The 16,216-nt window shown below is 41.3% G+C and overlaps 2 protein-coding genes across 2 annotated transcripts in view; one reads left to right on the top strand and one right to left on the bottom strand.

Annotated features, from left to right (window-relative positions):
* The window catches only part of LOC101746948 (ceramide synthase 5), a 21,694-nt gene extending 14,937 nt beyond the window's left edge, over positions 1-6,757 (top strand). Inside the window, exons 7-8 of the mRNA XM_004928902.5 lie at positions 645-736; positions 1,362-6,757. Coding sequence (XP_004928959.1) covers positions 645-736; positions 1,362-1,371 — 102 coding nt within the window. The 3' untranslated portion in view covers positions 1,372-6,757. The remainder of the gene's footprint in view (positions 1-644; positions 737-1,361) is intronic.
* Positions 6,754-16,216, bottom strand: part of LOC101746806 (uncharacterized) — a 24,749-nt gene continuing 15,286 nt past the window's right edge. Inside the window, exon 3 of the mRNA XM_004928901.5 lies at positions 6,754-9,795. Within this exon, the coding sequence (XP_004928958.2) occupies positions 6,999-9,795 (2,797 nt within the window). The 3' untranslated portion in view covers positions 6,754-6,998. The remainder of the gene's footprint in view (positions 9,796-16,216) is intronic.

Genomic DNA, 16,216 nt, shown 5'->3' on the forward strand with positions numbered 1-16,216 from the left:
GCGATTTGTAATTTTATCTAGGAGGACTCTTAGACATCGACTGAGCTCTCGCTATAGTGGTTTTTAAGTAGGTGAAAAATAGGGGGTCCTAAGAAATAATTTATTCTCAAAGTGGGCAGTAGAGATAATAAGTTTGGATAGCCCTTTAACACGCTTTTTAGCGCTTTCAACGCTTCGTCATTTGTAATGGTTGTCAGTTAAAATACAACAATTTTTATTGACTCGATTACATCTAAAATATTTCTGAAATTATATCTTGGAAAAATTATGTTATCTAAATGTCTTTGCTTTAAAGTGTATATTTTGCGTTACCGCATACCTCGGTGGGAGTTCTAGTTCTCAAGACGCAAATGCGTAATGTTTAATAGGTATATTTTTGGTGTCAATCTACAGGATAACTAATCAATCTAATTTTGATAGCATACATTGTCACTGTTATTTTGAAAACATCAATAAATGTTCAACCTTATAAATTACCTTTATGAAAATTTTCAATAATAGTTATTTACTTAGTTAGCAACTTCGAATATGTTTTTAGAAGAAATAAACTCTGGGGATTCAGATAAATATATAAATTAAAGAAATTAAATAAGGTTAAAATATTATCATTTCAGTAATTCATAAAGAAATGTTATACTTTTTAGATGGAGGGTGACATCAGGAGTTCCAGTTCCGAATTGAGTGACAGTCCTCACAATTCTAACCACAGCTCCCCTACCCGAGTAAAGAGTAAAAAGTATGTATAAAGATGATTTTAATGTGTCATAATAAAGAAAAAGCATCAAAAATTACTGGACCGAAACAGCTCGGCTCAAATCAACGGCAAACGGATGAATCATCTTCATTTCATTTCGTTTCACTCAATATGATCATTTTTCATAAAAATAAGAATATAAATTAAAATGACATAAAGGTATTAGTTACCAGGTCATAAAATCCTTAAAAAAAATCATCATTATCCTGCCAGTCACCTGGGGTCGGCGCAACATGTTTTCTCCTTCCATACTTCTCTATCATATACCATTTCTTCGCTCACTCCCCTCTTACACGTATCGTCTTTCACGCAACCCATCCATTTCTTTTTAGGTCTACCTCTTCCTCTATATCCTTCCACATTTATAGTTAACACTCTCTTACCAACCCCATTCTCTATGCACCACTATCCTACCTAATTTTGATGATGTACGGTTTGAAGGCTTTAAACAACAAAAATTAGATTTCAATCACGGCCATCGCTTGTGATGCCCTCTTATAGCCAGCTAACACCAGACGGCTTGCGAACTAGCTCACACATCTAGGTCATAGATAAATAAAAATAGTTTTATCTTTACGGAGGAAATAATTATAATTTTATTTTTTAGGGTCACATAATTATTTTACTGGCGTGAAATGGCGGAACTTCGAAATATGAAATGCATGAAGAAGATTAAATTAACGATTAAGATTATTGTTATGTAAGTGCAACATATTGATTTGTAATTGTTTGAAGAAAGAAAACAAAAAAAAAACGCATCAACCACCTTAAAGAGTAAGTTGTCACAATCTTGTGTTAGTTTCCAAGGGGGAGTGCACACTAGTTTTATCGATATCGATATCGATAACAGTGTTGTTCAATATCGATTAAACGGAATACAAATCAAAGCTCCCGTCCCTAACGGACTTCACAATACGATGCCAAATATAAAATACAAAATACATCGCATTTTAATTTTAGGATTATGAATACTGCACAGGATTTTGTAATTCGTTTATTGAATGAATAAAATTCGGCGGGAAATACTCGTTTTGTAGTAAGTTAACATATTTTCTTGTTATTTTTACTCTATGGAACGCTATCTATGGTTTTTTTGTTTGTTATTCCATACAAACGTTAAATAAAGCGCTGGAATGTGGTTTTATTTAATACCTTATACATATGGTACGTATCGATAAACCAATCTATGATGAGCTATGATTTTGTTGGCATCTAGATTAGTGATTGGTCTACCACACTAGAGACAGTCTAGAAAAGGATTTTCTGTTTTTATTATTATTATTATTTATTTTTTGGGATTGTTTTATTTTTAATTCACCCGATATTGTCATATATAAATTAATAGGAGAGGTCAATGTATTTGTAAACAGTAACAGGTGATCGGACAAAATAGCGATTGAATAGTCTATACATAACATAGCATAAAATTTAAACAATAATGTAACGATTGAAATCATGGAGCTTACAAGTTCACAGCGGGCATGGTTCTTAAAAATAGAACGTCTGAGATATATATTCGTCTCTTTCTTACACTTAATCAAATTGAAGTTACGGCCTCCGCACGACAGAGAAGCTTAGTTCTTTCTTAGCCCACCGCGAGGGAGGTACGGACGAGATGTTACAGACCTCGCTCCGCACTTAACATGCTAAGCCACTGATTTAAGATGTTAAATAAAATGTAAGAACTCCAACATTCAGTCGCGTCAAGCCAATCACCACGTATGACGTCATATGTGGCTTATCGTTTCGTAGATTGTGTAATCGATTGTTAGCTCGTCGTGCGTCGTTGAGTTTTGGCCCCAAATGACGTCACGAGATTCATTAAATTCACGACGCCATTCGTAAAACAATGCTGACTGACTTTGTTTTAACTTTATCCGAAATGCGTATCACTTGCGATTTCCATATCCTGTAGTAATAATAGCTAGACAGGACAGTTCTGAAGTTTAAAAAAAGTTCTTTAAAAGAGACTTGTGGAGAGTATTATGCGGTAGGCAGCGGCTTGGCTCTGCCCTTGGCATTGCTGAAGTCCGTAGGCGACGGTAACCACTCACCATCAGGTGGGCCGTATGCTCGTCTGCCTACCCTTGTAGGGGTAAGGTGCCCATGTAATAAATTTTTTTTTTAAATTAAAATGAAGTAAAATCAGTATAAGCGCGTTGAGAAATAACTTTGGAGTTAAATTAATAAAATAATAACGCATTAGTTGTGGGCGATTTCTATCGATGATAATTTCGTCGATGCAAATAGTACGCGGAATTGGTTTTTTTTTTTTCATTTTTTCGGAATCTGCAATGGTTTCTGAGATCGTTGAAATTCCTCTAACACGAAGACCAGTGTTTTTTTTTTATTGCTTAGATGGGTGGACGAGCTCACAGCCCACCTGATATTAAGTGGTTACTGGAGCCCATAGACATCTACAACGTAACCATGCGCCATCCACCTTGAGATATAAGTTCTAAGGTCTCAGTATAGTTACAACGGCTGTCCCACCCTTCAAACCGAAACGCATTACTGCTTCACGTCAGAAATAGGCGGGGCGGTGGTACCTACCCGCGCGGACCCACAAGAGGTCTTACCACCAGTTGTATGGAGTTGGAACAGCGCCCCTAGCGGCAAACGAAGGAAAGCTGTTCCAACTCCATACAGAGTTGAGTTAAATTTTACGCGATCGAAAAGTTAAAAAAATTCGCACTACCCGATTAAGGTTTCGGTTTAGCGACCGGAATAAATGTTGAACTACACGATTTATCGCTTGTCGCAAATTTTATTTCACGTTTACACATTCACTTTTTAGAATTAAGTGCACAATAAACAAATTATCTTTATCTATCTATCTATATATATATGAGTTGCTGTTCGTTAGTCTCGCTAAAACTCGAGAACGGCTGGACCGATTTGGCTAATTTTGATCTTGAATTATTTGTGGAAGTCCAGAGAAGGTTTAAAAGGTTTAGATAATTATGAAAATGCCCTTGAATTAAATAAAAATAACAATTTCGTTTTTCCTTTGATGTGTCCCCGTCGGACGGATTCCTTTTGTTTGTTTTAAATTTACTTTATACAAAAGCTTAGGTCTTTTATTTATCGATTGAGGCACTACGAAGTCTGCCGGGACAGCAAGTTCATTATATATAAATATAACGTGATTTGTTTAGAGCATTTATATTTGTTTATCACGCGATCCCTACGAAAGGCTTTGGCTAAAATTTATCGCTCTTCGCTTGTCCGTACCGCGTCTATACGCATTCATTTGCACAGGGCGCGACGGACCTTGTACCTCCCTCCCGATTTCCTCAGGCGACGCTTTCATTCGATATTGACGAGAAGAAAGTCTATCCGTGCAAAAAAATCGTCATTGAACTTTATAAACATTTGGTTGGATAAGCGCGTCTTCGAGAACATTCAGTAGCGTCCGAACATCGGCGTAAGGGCCCCTCGGCTCTGCGAAAAAAATTGTTAGGACAACGACACCTTGAAATGTACGTGCAAGCAAAAAAATATCTAAACTTCTGTTGGCTCGAATATAATGATAATTTTAATATATCGAGCGGTAAAAGTATATTTGGTTTAAGCGATATTTCGCTTAATACGCGACATTTCGTTAATACGTGACTTTTTGCTTAATACGCGACATTTATCTTTGTAATTAAAGGTCCGTTTTATTTGGTATTAGCAGCATCAACAGTTCGACATTTTTAATTGAACTTTAATTACCCTTTCAAATAGGAACCATTAGGTTCAGCCATTCAAATAGCTGAAGTTTTTTTATGATATTTTTTCCAAATTTTCAACTTTAAATGGCTCTCCTGTAATGTTTCAAAAATTTCGCTTAAACCAAAATCTTTCACTCCTCGATATGATTTTAGAGAGTCTAGATTGCAATTATTTATTTAGTACCTACTGTTTAATAAATAATGTGATGTTGTTATTTAATGTACAATAAACGAGATGTTTGTTAAGCTATTGCATAGCTTTTATAGCGGGCTTTGAGCGCGGCGACCGAATCAAGAAATTCCGTAACGAAAATAAAACCTAACACCCCCACTCCGCCTGCCATGTAACTCGCGTTCAATACATTCACACGTTGCGCTTGTGTAGTGTTTGTGAATAAGCGCGCGGCGTCACGTCGCACTGCATGCGCATCATGAAAAGTCTACCCATCTCTCTCTCGCGCGGTCTAGCTTATGAGTGAAGGGGACAGTTAATGTTTTGCTTTTGTTAATGTCTATAAATCTAGCGTGGTCTTATTGTATTATTGTTTTAATATTAAATTATTATTGTCTAATTATGATTGCATAAGTTGATAAAAAATGCTATGCAATAGCTTTACCGCGGCAGTCCCTGAGTGCCACACGTGTTTTTTTTTTTAATATTAAATATAATACAGTTATTGTATTAAATCTATTCTTCCTGTGCGAACCACGTATAAGATATTCCAAACCGCATTATTGAGGCTAAATAATGTTTCCTCAACTATAATTACTTTATATATAATATTATTTAATAAATAGATTTATAATATTATGTACTACGATATATTTACTACCCGTAAATTATTTTTCTACACAATTATACACAATTGTTTTGATTCGTATACATTCTATTGTGAAAAAAAAAATTATCTTGATCTCTATTGTATGCATTTCCTTGGATGCATTTTTGTAACTAATCGATTTAAAAATTGTTCATATATATTTGTAGTCGCCGAGCAAACAGCGATAATTCCACAGTAGTAAATCTTCAGTAACAAACAAATTAACAATCAAAGGAATGTCGATAATTATTACCAACATCACGCATGTGAATATTATTGGAACTTAGTTGTAACTTTATACTCAGTTTTATTTAACACGTTGAATGCCATGATGGATACTAAGTATTCACGACATACTTATCACTAGAGCCGCACGCACCGATGTATCAAGAATCATTTTTTACTGGTGGTAGGACCACTTGTGAGTCCGCGCGGGTGGGTACCACCACCCTGACTATTTCTGCCGTGAAGCAGTAATGCGTTTCGGTTTGAAGGGTGGGGCAGCTGTTGTAACTGAGACCTGATATATAACTTATATCTCAAGTTGAGTTGCGCATTTACGTTGTAGATGTCTATGGGCTCCAGTAACCACTTAACACCAGATGGGCTGTGAGTTCGTTCACCTATCTTTTTTTTCTCAGTCGTGTCACTCTTGACAGAGTGGTCGTGATCGTCATGTAGTGTTGGAAGGGGCAGACTTGATGCGTCTCACGATGTCGCGCCATCTCTCCCTGCTCGAGGCCATTCTACTGCACTAAAAAAAACATCGAAAAACTGTTTGTGTTTTTTTCGCAAACATTGTCCAGAAATAACTCAAAAACGATGGGTGAAATACTGAAATAGTGACTATTCATTGCTTTTTGAGAGATGTCTAATGGGAGACACGCGGTGTCTGTCGCGATCCCTTGGTCCCGACTTTGGGAGGGTCAAATGTGTCCGCCTCCGTTTTAGACTGGCCTTCAACGTGTTAAGCGTCATTTTCGAATATAGATCAAATCGGTCATTGAGATTTTTAATTGTTGAACTATTCATACATACATTCTATTATTATTTTGGGATTACCATTGTTTGCCGCGTGACGACAGATTTATGCTAAGATATTCCAATTCTTTTTTTTTTAAACTTTGTTTCTTCATATTCTGTAGTTAAGAGAAGTAATTATGAATTTATTTTGAAGTTTCGAACGTTATGACTTTGTCACTTGAATGTAGAAAAAAAAAAAAAAAACAGGTTGAATTCGAATTATTGTAATTGTAATGTATAGAGATGTTGTCGATTTTGCTTCTGTTGTGTGTTGTATTTGTGCGGCGCCTCGACTCGTATTGTATATTTTGTACTGTATCGTGCGTTACGAAGTGTGCTAGTCACCCGCCAGCCGCCGCCGGCACGACGTCACGACGTCAATGAGAGATATTATACGAAAATTGTGTTGGGTTTTGAAAAATAAAATTAAAAAAAAACGAACATTTCAGAGTTTTATTTAAAAAAAAGTATTTATTCACTTCAAGCGAATAAACGAATGACGCGTCCTTAAAAATTACTATCTACATTAGAGCGTCGCGAAACGCACAACGTCCGACCGTCCTTTCGGTAAAACGTCACAGCGACACAACGGGATCACTCACAAACAGGGCTAGCGTTGGGAACCGATTCGATGTCGAAGCTCGGGCCGAGGTCTTCACTGGCCTCCCCGCTGCTCCGGGGCCGCTAGAGGATGTTGAGGGTGATCCGGCGCTCGTGGATCGTGTCGAGGTGGTGCGTCTTGACGGCGCGCGTCGCGTCGAAGGGCGTCCGGAAGGCGACACGCGCGTCGCCCGTCGGCTGCCCGCGCTCGTTGTACCGCCTTATCACGTCGTCGTGCGACAACTCGAACTCCGAGAAGAACTGCAGGATCTCGTCGATGGTCGCGCGGAACGGCACATTCTCCATGGAGACGACGCAGCCCGGCGCGCCGAAATCTTGCAGCGCCGGGTCCTGGTCGTCTTCGCGTCCGTTCTCGAAGCCGCCGCTCCCACCGCGACCGAATCCGCGACCCCGCCCTCTGTCAAATCCCCGTCCGCGCTCCTGGAAGCCGCCGCGGCCTCTGAACCCGCCGCGACTCTGATCGAAGCTGTTCATTGACTGATCGAAGCCACCGCGGTGACCGAACCCTCCTCGGTCGAAGCCTCCGCGTTCGAACCCTCGGGTTCCCCGAAAAGGTCCGCGTGGTGGAAATCCTCCGCGCATCTGTGCGAAGAACGGAGGCGGCGGACCGTTTCCGAGCAACGAGGGCTCCGGCTGCTTAGGTCCTTCTAATGCCTCTTCGACGACACTTCGCGGGACGAGGTCTACCGTGATGCGGCAGCCTTCGAGGTCCTTTCCATGTTTTGCCGCCGCCATCCTAGCTTCTTGTGCCGAGCGGAATTCGCAGAAGCAGTCTCCGGAAGGCAGTCCGTTGGTGTCGAGCATGAGATGTATCCTCGCCGGGACGGCTCCGGTGTCCGCCAGGAACGTGACGATGGTGCGATCTGTGGCGCCGCGGGGGAGACCCTTCATAAGTACGCAGTCGAGTGGCGCGTCGTCCATTTCCGTCGAGATGGCAACTTTGGGTGCCGGGATCGACGTTTCTGCTCGAGGCTGGAACTGGGGTCGTTGTGCCCAGTTCTTGGCGGCCGTGCGAGGATCTACAGAGCCCCCAGGGAATCCGCTGAACTGCGGTGATCCGAAAGCCACCGGCGGGAACGACTGCGGGGGAACAAAGGGTGGTGCGAAGAACGGTGCAGGCTGGACGGCGGGGGGCAAGTCGGCGCGGCGCTGGCGGGGATCGCGGGGCGCGGGGGCTGTCTCTTCCGCATTATTCTCTGTGTTAACCTGTACATTGGACATTTTTTCATTTTGTGATTTTACCTTTTCGAATTCCTCAGTGGACACCGAAACGCAGGTTGCTTGCCGTCTACCGAAAATGCACTTTTCTTTCCGCTCTAGAGCGAGTCTCGCATCCTCGTTCTTTGCGAATTGAACGTAGGCGATTTTTGTGCGAGAAACGCGGCAGTCGTTGATGATTATCGACGTGAGCGAGAAGTCCCCAAAGACCTTCATTATGTCGTGCTCTTTTACGAAATTAGGCAAGTCCGAAAGTTTGAGGACGTTGAATGGCGGCTGAGAGACATCTCCGGCCGTTTCTGTAGTAGCGAGACTCTGTTCTTCATCGTCGTTGTCGTCTCGGTACGGCAGGAACGAGTCGACGGCGGTTTCGTAAGTCTCGTCATCCAAATCCTCAACGATCACCTCGACCCCCTTCAGCTCATTGTTTTTACGTTGTAACGCGAGGAGCTTGGAGCGCGCGTCGCAAAAGCGTACGTAAATTGTACCGGTCCGACGACCCGTGTTGTCGTTGATCATTTTGATGCCATGCTTGTCGATCATGAAAGGGAAGAAACGCCGGACGTCGCCGTAGCTGGTGTGGTTGGGCGCGTTTCTGACGACGAGACAACAGCCACGCTGCGGCTCATTATCGAACCGTGAAACGCGACCGTCTCGCCTGTAGCCACCGCGCGTGCTCCCCCCGCGTCCCGCACTCATTTTCCCCCCTCCGTTGGCCTGATCACCTTGGAACGCGTTCGGGTTCCGCTTCTTGCCAAGTTCCTGAAGCTTGTTATAAGCGTCCATAATATCGGGATCAGTGAATCGATGTGTTTGAATGGATTCGTTACCGGAACTTAGCGGTCCGTTTTGCACTGTTTGCGTCGTCCCCTGAGTTACGGGAGCGTTTATATTATTTTTTAAGCCAGGCAGTACTGGCGGCATCGTTGAATCTCCCGACGGGGTATAGTCTGACATCTTCTCTTGAGCATTGCCTGGAGACCGTCTGTCGTTGCGGCGGTCCCGTGATCGACGAGACGAGGACCGGTCTCTGGAGCGGCTCCGATCCTTCCTATCTCGCTTGCGCCCTCTTCGTTCCCGACTGCGACTTCGGTCACGGCGCCGGCGTTCCCTCGAGCGAGAACGGTCCCGACGATCCCGCTTCCTTTCCTTCCGATCGCGGGATCTGGAACGCGACCGGGATCTGCGTTTGTCTTTTTCGCGGCTGCGTTTTCTATCGGTTTTTTCTTCCTCTCTTTCATCATCGAATTGATCGTCTTTATTATTGCTCGGACTGATGAGGGGCGGCGGAGGCTCAATGACGGCAGGTTGAGGAATTTCTTGAGGATTTCCTAGACCCGGAATCCCGAAATTGGTGAGCGAATTAGTGCCGAGGGCTGCTGAGAATGGTGTCACGGTGGGTAGTATCGAACTCGAGTGAACAGTCAAAGAGGAAGCAGCTAAATTGTTTTGTGGGACGTTGATCGGGGCTACCGCGGAAACAGTAGGTGCTGCAGTCGCAAGACTGAGGAGAGGAACATTCTGACGAGCGGTCTCTATGACTTTGTGCATTTCCGAACGGGAACTAAGTAAAAGTTTCACTTGGATTTCTTTGATTTTTCCACCATCGAGCATCATGGCTTGACGCGCATCTTCATCGGTACTGTAAAAAAAAGCGAACTTGTTACTATTGTGCAACAAACATGTTCCGACAGTTAATTGCAATTCGGACAATTGAGCGATCTCACTAGTCATTAAAAACGTATAACGTCTCAATAAGAATATTAGAATAGGAGAATTAGATAAAATAATATCAAAGGGAAAGGCTATTCGTTTTAAGCAACATTTTTGGAACTTTACAGGAGCCATTTAAAGTTTAAAATTTGGAAAAAATATCATAACAAAAAAACTTCTTCAGCTATTTGAATGGGGTAAACTTAATTAAAGTTCAATTAAAAATGTCGAACTTTTGATGCTGCTAATACCAAATAAAAGGGACCTTTAATCACAAAGATAAACGAAGCGTATTAAACAAAATGTCGCCTAACCCGGATAGCATTTCAACCCTCGATATACCTACTGTATTTCTCTAGTTTTAATTCGACTGTAAACGCTTAATAAATACGAGGGTAAAATATGTTTTCTGGATTTGAACTATTTTATGTACATTGTATATTAATGCAATTTATTCACGTCATCTCGGATTCTCCCGATCCACTAACGGTGCTTATAGGTACTTCAAGCACCAGTCACCGTTCTCGTCGAACCTGTCGCTTGCGACGAAGGGCTCGACGAGTAAATTAACTCTCAGACACAGCCCACTGAGTTTCTCGCCGGATCTTCTCAGTGGGTCGCGTTTCCGATCCGGTGGTAGATGAGCCCTGTGAGCTCACCTACTAGTTAGGGTTACGCTGGAATAGCCTCTCTAGCCTACCAGTTTAGGTAGGAAAAAAAAAGCAATTTATTGTGTATGTATCAAGAGATGTGTTTGGAATCTAGTTAATATACCACAGTGAATTTCTAGGTAAAACATCATCTAACGTAAGTATGAATTCAATAGATTTGACACGCTGAACCAAAAATCATTGTTTTCAGAATTCTTGATGCTCTATTTTTATAAGTAGCCTGTAGCCGTTTTCGACGTCAGAGTACTACAAACCAGTGAATTCCGCTACACCCCTTGAGAAATAAGGCTGAAGACTTACAGGCACCGTTATTACAGCCTACCCTACAAGAAACGCTAGGTTGACTCTAATTTAAAAGACAAGAAATAAATATACTAAATTAAACAAGTCTATGTTTTTATTTTCATTTGACTAAGGGCGTTTAAAATGTCTACCTTCTTTAATTTTCATCAATACCGGCGAATTCGGCCAGGGAATTGACCTGAGATTAAACCGGTATTTTTAGTCATACATAAGTCGCCGTGGCCTAAAGGATAAAGACGCCCGGTGCATTCGTGTTGAGCGATTCACCGGTGTTCGATCACAGGCGGGTACCAATTTTTCTAAATACGTACCCGACACATGTTCACGATTGACTCCCACGGTGAAGGAATAACATCGTGTAATAAAAATCAAACCCGCAAAATTATAATTTGCGTAATTACTGGTAGCAGGACCTCTCGTGAGTCGGCGCGGGTAGGTACCACCACCCTGCCTATTTCTACCGTGAAGCAGTAATGCGTTTCGGTTTGAAGGGTGGGGCAGCCGTTGTAACTATACTGAGGCCTTAAAACTGATATCTAAAGGTGGGTGGTGCATTTACGTCGTAGATATCTATGGGCTCCAGTAACCACTTAACACCAGGTGGGCTGTAAACTCGTCCACACATCTAAGCAATAAAAAAAAACAAAAAACAAATATAGTCAATTTTACGTGGATCTGTAAAACATTAGCTGTGCCACTAGCTACTGCCATCAACATTAGTATAGAATACATACAGAAACTAAGGTCAACAACCTCAGTGCTGTAATTTTGGAAAACCAAATAGATAAACCCCTAATAAACGTAATTTGAACTAGGTACTGTGGCGTAAATACGAGGTGGCAAGACTGGTACAATGCCACAGGCCAGGGGCTGCGACCGCAAAGTAGCAAAAAAATTAGTAAAAATCACAGATTTTAAGCAAATAAGTAGGTACAAACATCCAATACCTACTTTGAAAATTTTATTTCTCCCATTATTTAAATAAAATTAAGTGACAACGTTATTAATTTCTAATGAATTTGCTACGGGGCCTCAGATTATTTATCTATTCCGTGGCTGTCGCGCTCTTCACCTCAGAATACATGGCCGCTTCGTGGCATATGTGAATAGGGTGGTGGTGTTAGAACCGAAGTTCGCAGATTTTTCCTAGTAATCCGAGTAGTCTCTAGTATCAATGGTCCACTAACTAACTCCACATCGCACCAGCCCGCAAATTTTATAAAATTATAAAATTACGATAGTAGGTAAATATGAGACCACAGAAACAGATATTCTGATGTTATTGCATATCTACAATTTAATAACGAGGTCTAGAGGATTTTAGATCACCTAATTATGTTTCTTGTATTAGAGCAAAAAAAAAAACATCTACAAAATATAGAATTTCGGATACGGATACAAGGTCAGGCACTTTTTTTTTGTCCTACTTAAGCTGATGATAGCCTTGAGAGGCTATGTTAGCGTAACCCTAACGTGTAGGTGAGCTCTCAGGGCGCAAACCAGGAGGCGTTGCTGGCCATAGCATGAGTAGTGCTTCGCAGAATCTTCCACCGGATCGGAAACGCGACCCACTGAGAAGATCCGGCGAGAAACTCAGTGGGATAGGTCAAGTTCAATAGGTTAAAATATGATAGCCTGATCTGTTTTACTTGTTTGAACTGTGTTGGTCGGAGACCAGCCTGAGTTTAACAATTCTAGCAGCATCAGTGTGGAGTATGAAGTTGGAACAGCGCCCCTAGCGGCAAACGAAGCATTCCATACAAATGTGAGTCAACTTTTACGCGATCGGTTAGTTAAAAAACTCGCACTAAGCACATAGATGCTTCAGACATAACCCGGAAAATGAATGTAATATGGCGGTGTTCTGCCTCCGCATCTCGTTGCCCCGCTTCGAATCGTAATTATAAGCTATGAAGTCGACGCAGCATCAAAATGGGAAGCCTAGTAGCGATACGACTATGCCACTGTTAAAGCCAAGGAGACCAAACTTTTCCAAGATTTAAAAGAACTTAGCATACATAAAAATCTAACAAGGAAAATTTATAGTTTTCGTATTTATTGGTATCGTTTATCGGTTAGAAGCAAAGTTATTTTATTATCATTAAAGGCTTTTCTATATTTTTTGTTTTCTTTTTGTTGCAATAATCCGTAGTTACATACTACTATGAACAAAATTGAATTTGTTTGTTTGTCAGGCTTTTACGACTCAACTACTCGGCTGAACATGAAATTTTGCAAACACGCTATCACGTGCACAGTTAATGACATAATACATCTTTCATTTAGCAAAAAAAAAACTAATATTCCCCGAGATATGTGTTTTCGTCACTGATGCAAGCGAAGTCGGGTATAAAAGCTAGTTTAATATCATTTACTGACAGTAAGTTTTATTACAACTAAAGGGTTCTTATAATGAATTAAGTGACGCGACGAATCTAACATAACAGCTCAGATCACGTGTCATGAAGTTGAATGTCTCACTTGTATTGTGTAACAGCAGTCCTTCAAGCCCTAAACTAATGACTGATGGTACGATACGAAAGGTTATCGGCAGACTAACGGGATCGATTTATAATTAAACAGTGAACGAAATAACCATTATGATTATCGGAATCTATATACATCAAAACATACATTCCGTCCAGAGACAAGCAGTTAAAGTCGTAATAGTAGAGCTTTTTTTTGTGTAAGGCACGAAATCAGGAGAGGCGAGAGGGGAGATCGGGGTCAGCACTGCAACCGAAGCGCGAGATTCCCGTGGACGTCTGATCGATGGAGTCGTCGGCAGAATTAGAAGTCTGTCATCTCTGGTAGGCGTCCAGCGGGTATTACTTGTGTTCTGGGATATCGTGCTGGATGAGAGCCTGCTGGATCGCAACACGATACAGCATCAACCGGTCGCTCTGTTGTTCGATGCTCGTGAGTCGATACACAGTGCCGTGCAACCTCTGCCTCTCCAATCGTCCGGAATCACCTTACATCGGGAAACCGCTTCCTGATCAAGGAAGATTCTATGTCGAGGCCTAGATCAATATTTCCTAATACAAAATCTTAATAATTTATCTATAGTAAGCCGAAGAAATATATAATACTAGGGAATATGTTGTAGACCATGCGGGTAGATACCAAAATTCCAACTAATACTGCAGCTAAGAAGTAATGGATTCCGGTATTAAGAATTTCAAACCGAAACACGTGGCTACTTTTATATTTTTACTGACTCGGTGGTGCAGTAGTTATCACTGCTAGCTGTTGCGCCGAGGGTCGCGTGTTCGATTCCCACATCGGACAAACGTTGTGTGATGAACAAGTTTGTTTGCTCTTTGTCTGGGTGTTTAGTGTCTATGTATGTAGGTATATATTTAAACAAACATTAGTATCTCTGGTACCTATAGCACAGGAAACCCTAAATTATGACTCGATGACAGTGAGTAATTTGTTCCTAAATATTGATTTTAAAAAAGGGGGGTGGATCGTCGTTATACTTACATATATAATTGAAAATTCTATTTTGTACTTGGAGGTAGGAGGTATCATTCGCGTTGTGATGTCTACTATGAGCCCTGTTAACCGCTTTAGACAAGATGGGCCGTGAATTCGTTCCCTCACAGATGTAATAACAAAAATGTATTGCACCCATATGCCACGGATCTGTTTTGTCTTCAAATTGCCTCTTTCAAGCTTAAGGCTAGCTATGATATTAGCCAGAATAGCAAACATATGACACAGCTATCTAATCTATCATTTTCCGACAAACCAGAACGTGCGATACTTGTGTGTGTTACAACCTTGAATCCGTATCCGAAATTCTATATTTTGTAGATTACTCTTTTTCCTCTAAATACCAGTAACGTACGTAGGTGATAAATCAAAATCCTGCTAACCAAACTAGTTTGTATTCACCAGCTAGTTGAATGGCTAATTAAAAGCCTCAAGAATTTCAATCACTGATGAAAATACTAAAAGTCCGCCCGCATGTTGAAAGATATATCTGTCCCAAATGCTTCTGCCGTGACCTTAGCCAATTTCCAGCAGTTTGCAGGACTTATATTACAAGATGAATGCATCTTCCGGGGTCTAACGAATATTTTATATATAGCAACATCGTAACTGCAGCCAGGATCTGAGGGTTTTTTATCTAGTTTTGGCAATAACCTTAATAAACATTTCACAAAATAAAACCTAAATATGATAGTGTTTCAGTTCATACATCTAACTCAATGCAGTGTCAATGTGAAATGTTGCAGCCGCGTTGGTGACCTTCCAGTAGGCCGTCCGTTCCAAGCCCAAGCTATTGCTGTCAATGCCACCTATATTGACAGCAATAAAATAAGACTTTGACTTGGGTGTTTTTTCTCTAACCTGAGTGTTTAGTGGGAGTTATTTAACGTTCTCGATAGCGTAAAAGTTAACTCAAATTTGTATGCAGTTGGAATAGCCCCTAGTGGCAAACGTAGGTAAAAGTTTCAACTCCATAAATATTTGAGTTAACTTTTACGCTATCGAGAACGTTAAGTCGCACTAAGCACACTGCACAAGCAAGTGTCTTACACGGTAACGTATTTTTGATTCAAGAGCAAATTAAGAAATAATATTTTCTGCGCGACTCTGTTTGATATTCTACAGGAGACAACAAATAACTACCATTGAAGTTTAAACTGAAAACTGGATCAATATTAATTTCAAAATAAAGTAGCCATTAATATTTTAAAGATGTAGTCTTGTTATCTCTTTCGCGCGTCTCCACATTACGTACCATATATCGAGCATAAATTTTAGAGATAGCTAGCAACTTACCAGTTGTGTAATTTAAAATTATCCTCATTATGACGCCGGAAAAGTACTTCCACGAAAATATATTATTACATATTATTCTTGCTGTTTTCAATACAAACTCTTTGATGAAGCCGTAAAGTCAATATTTCTCATTTTATACCCACTATAAACCGTCGAAAGAATTATATACAAGTTCGCAGAAGAGTGCGGCAGCTGTTAATCCAATACGATCGATACTTCCACTCCACGTCTCGAGAGTAGCGCGTCATACAAGTTGTGATGATGTTGTCTATGGACTCGGATTCCATAAAATAAATAAAAAATAATAATGTAGGCTACAATTGCATCCCTTCGGTGAAGGTCAAGGGGCGACCTAAAGAGGCTGAGGCCGAACAGCGCCCTACCAGCACTTTAGCGCGTTGCCAAGGAGTATCATTGTGATAAAAGAGCAACCGGTTGGCGGTGGAGCGCGTCCCGACCCGGCAGGCTGGTTCTGGTCCAGCAGGGTAGTCCGGGACACCAGCGGCACCGTCTGGGCGGCCTGACGGGCTGCCGTACCGAGACGGCGGACGTTTGAAAACCTCCGATTCGCCTCGAAGA

The sequence above is a fragment of the Bombyx mori genome, chromosome 16 (assembly GCF_030269925.1).
Source record: "Bombyx mori chromosome 16, ASM3026992v2".
Taxonomy (NCBI): Eukaryota; Metazoa; Arthropoda; class Insecta; order Lepidoptera; family Bombycidae; genus Bombyx; species Bombyx mori.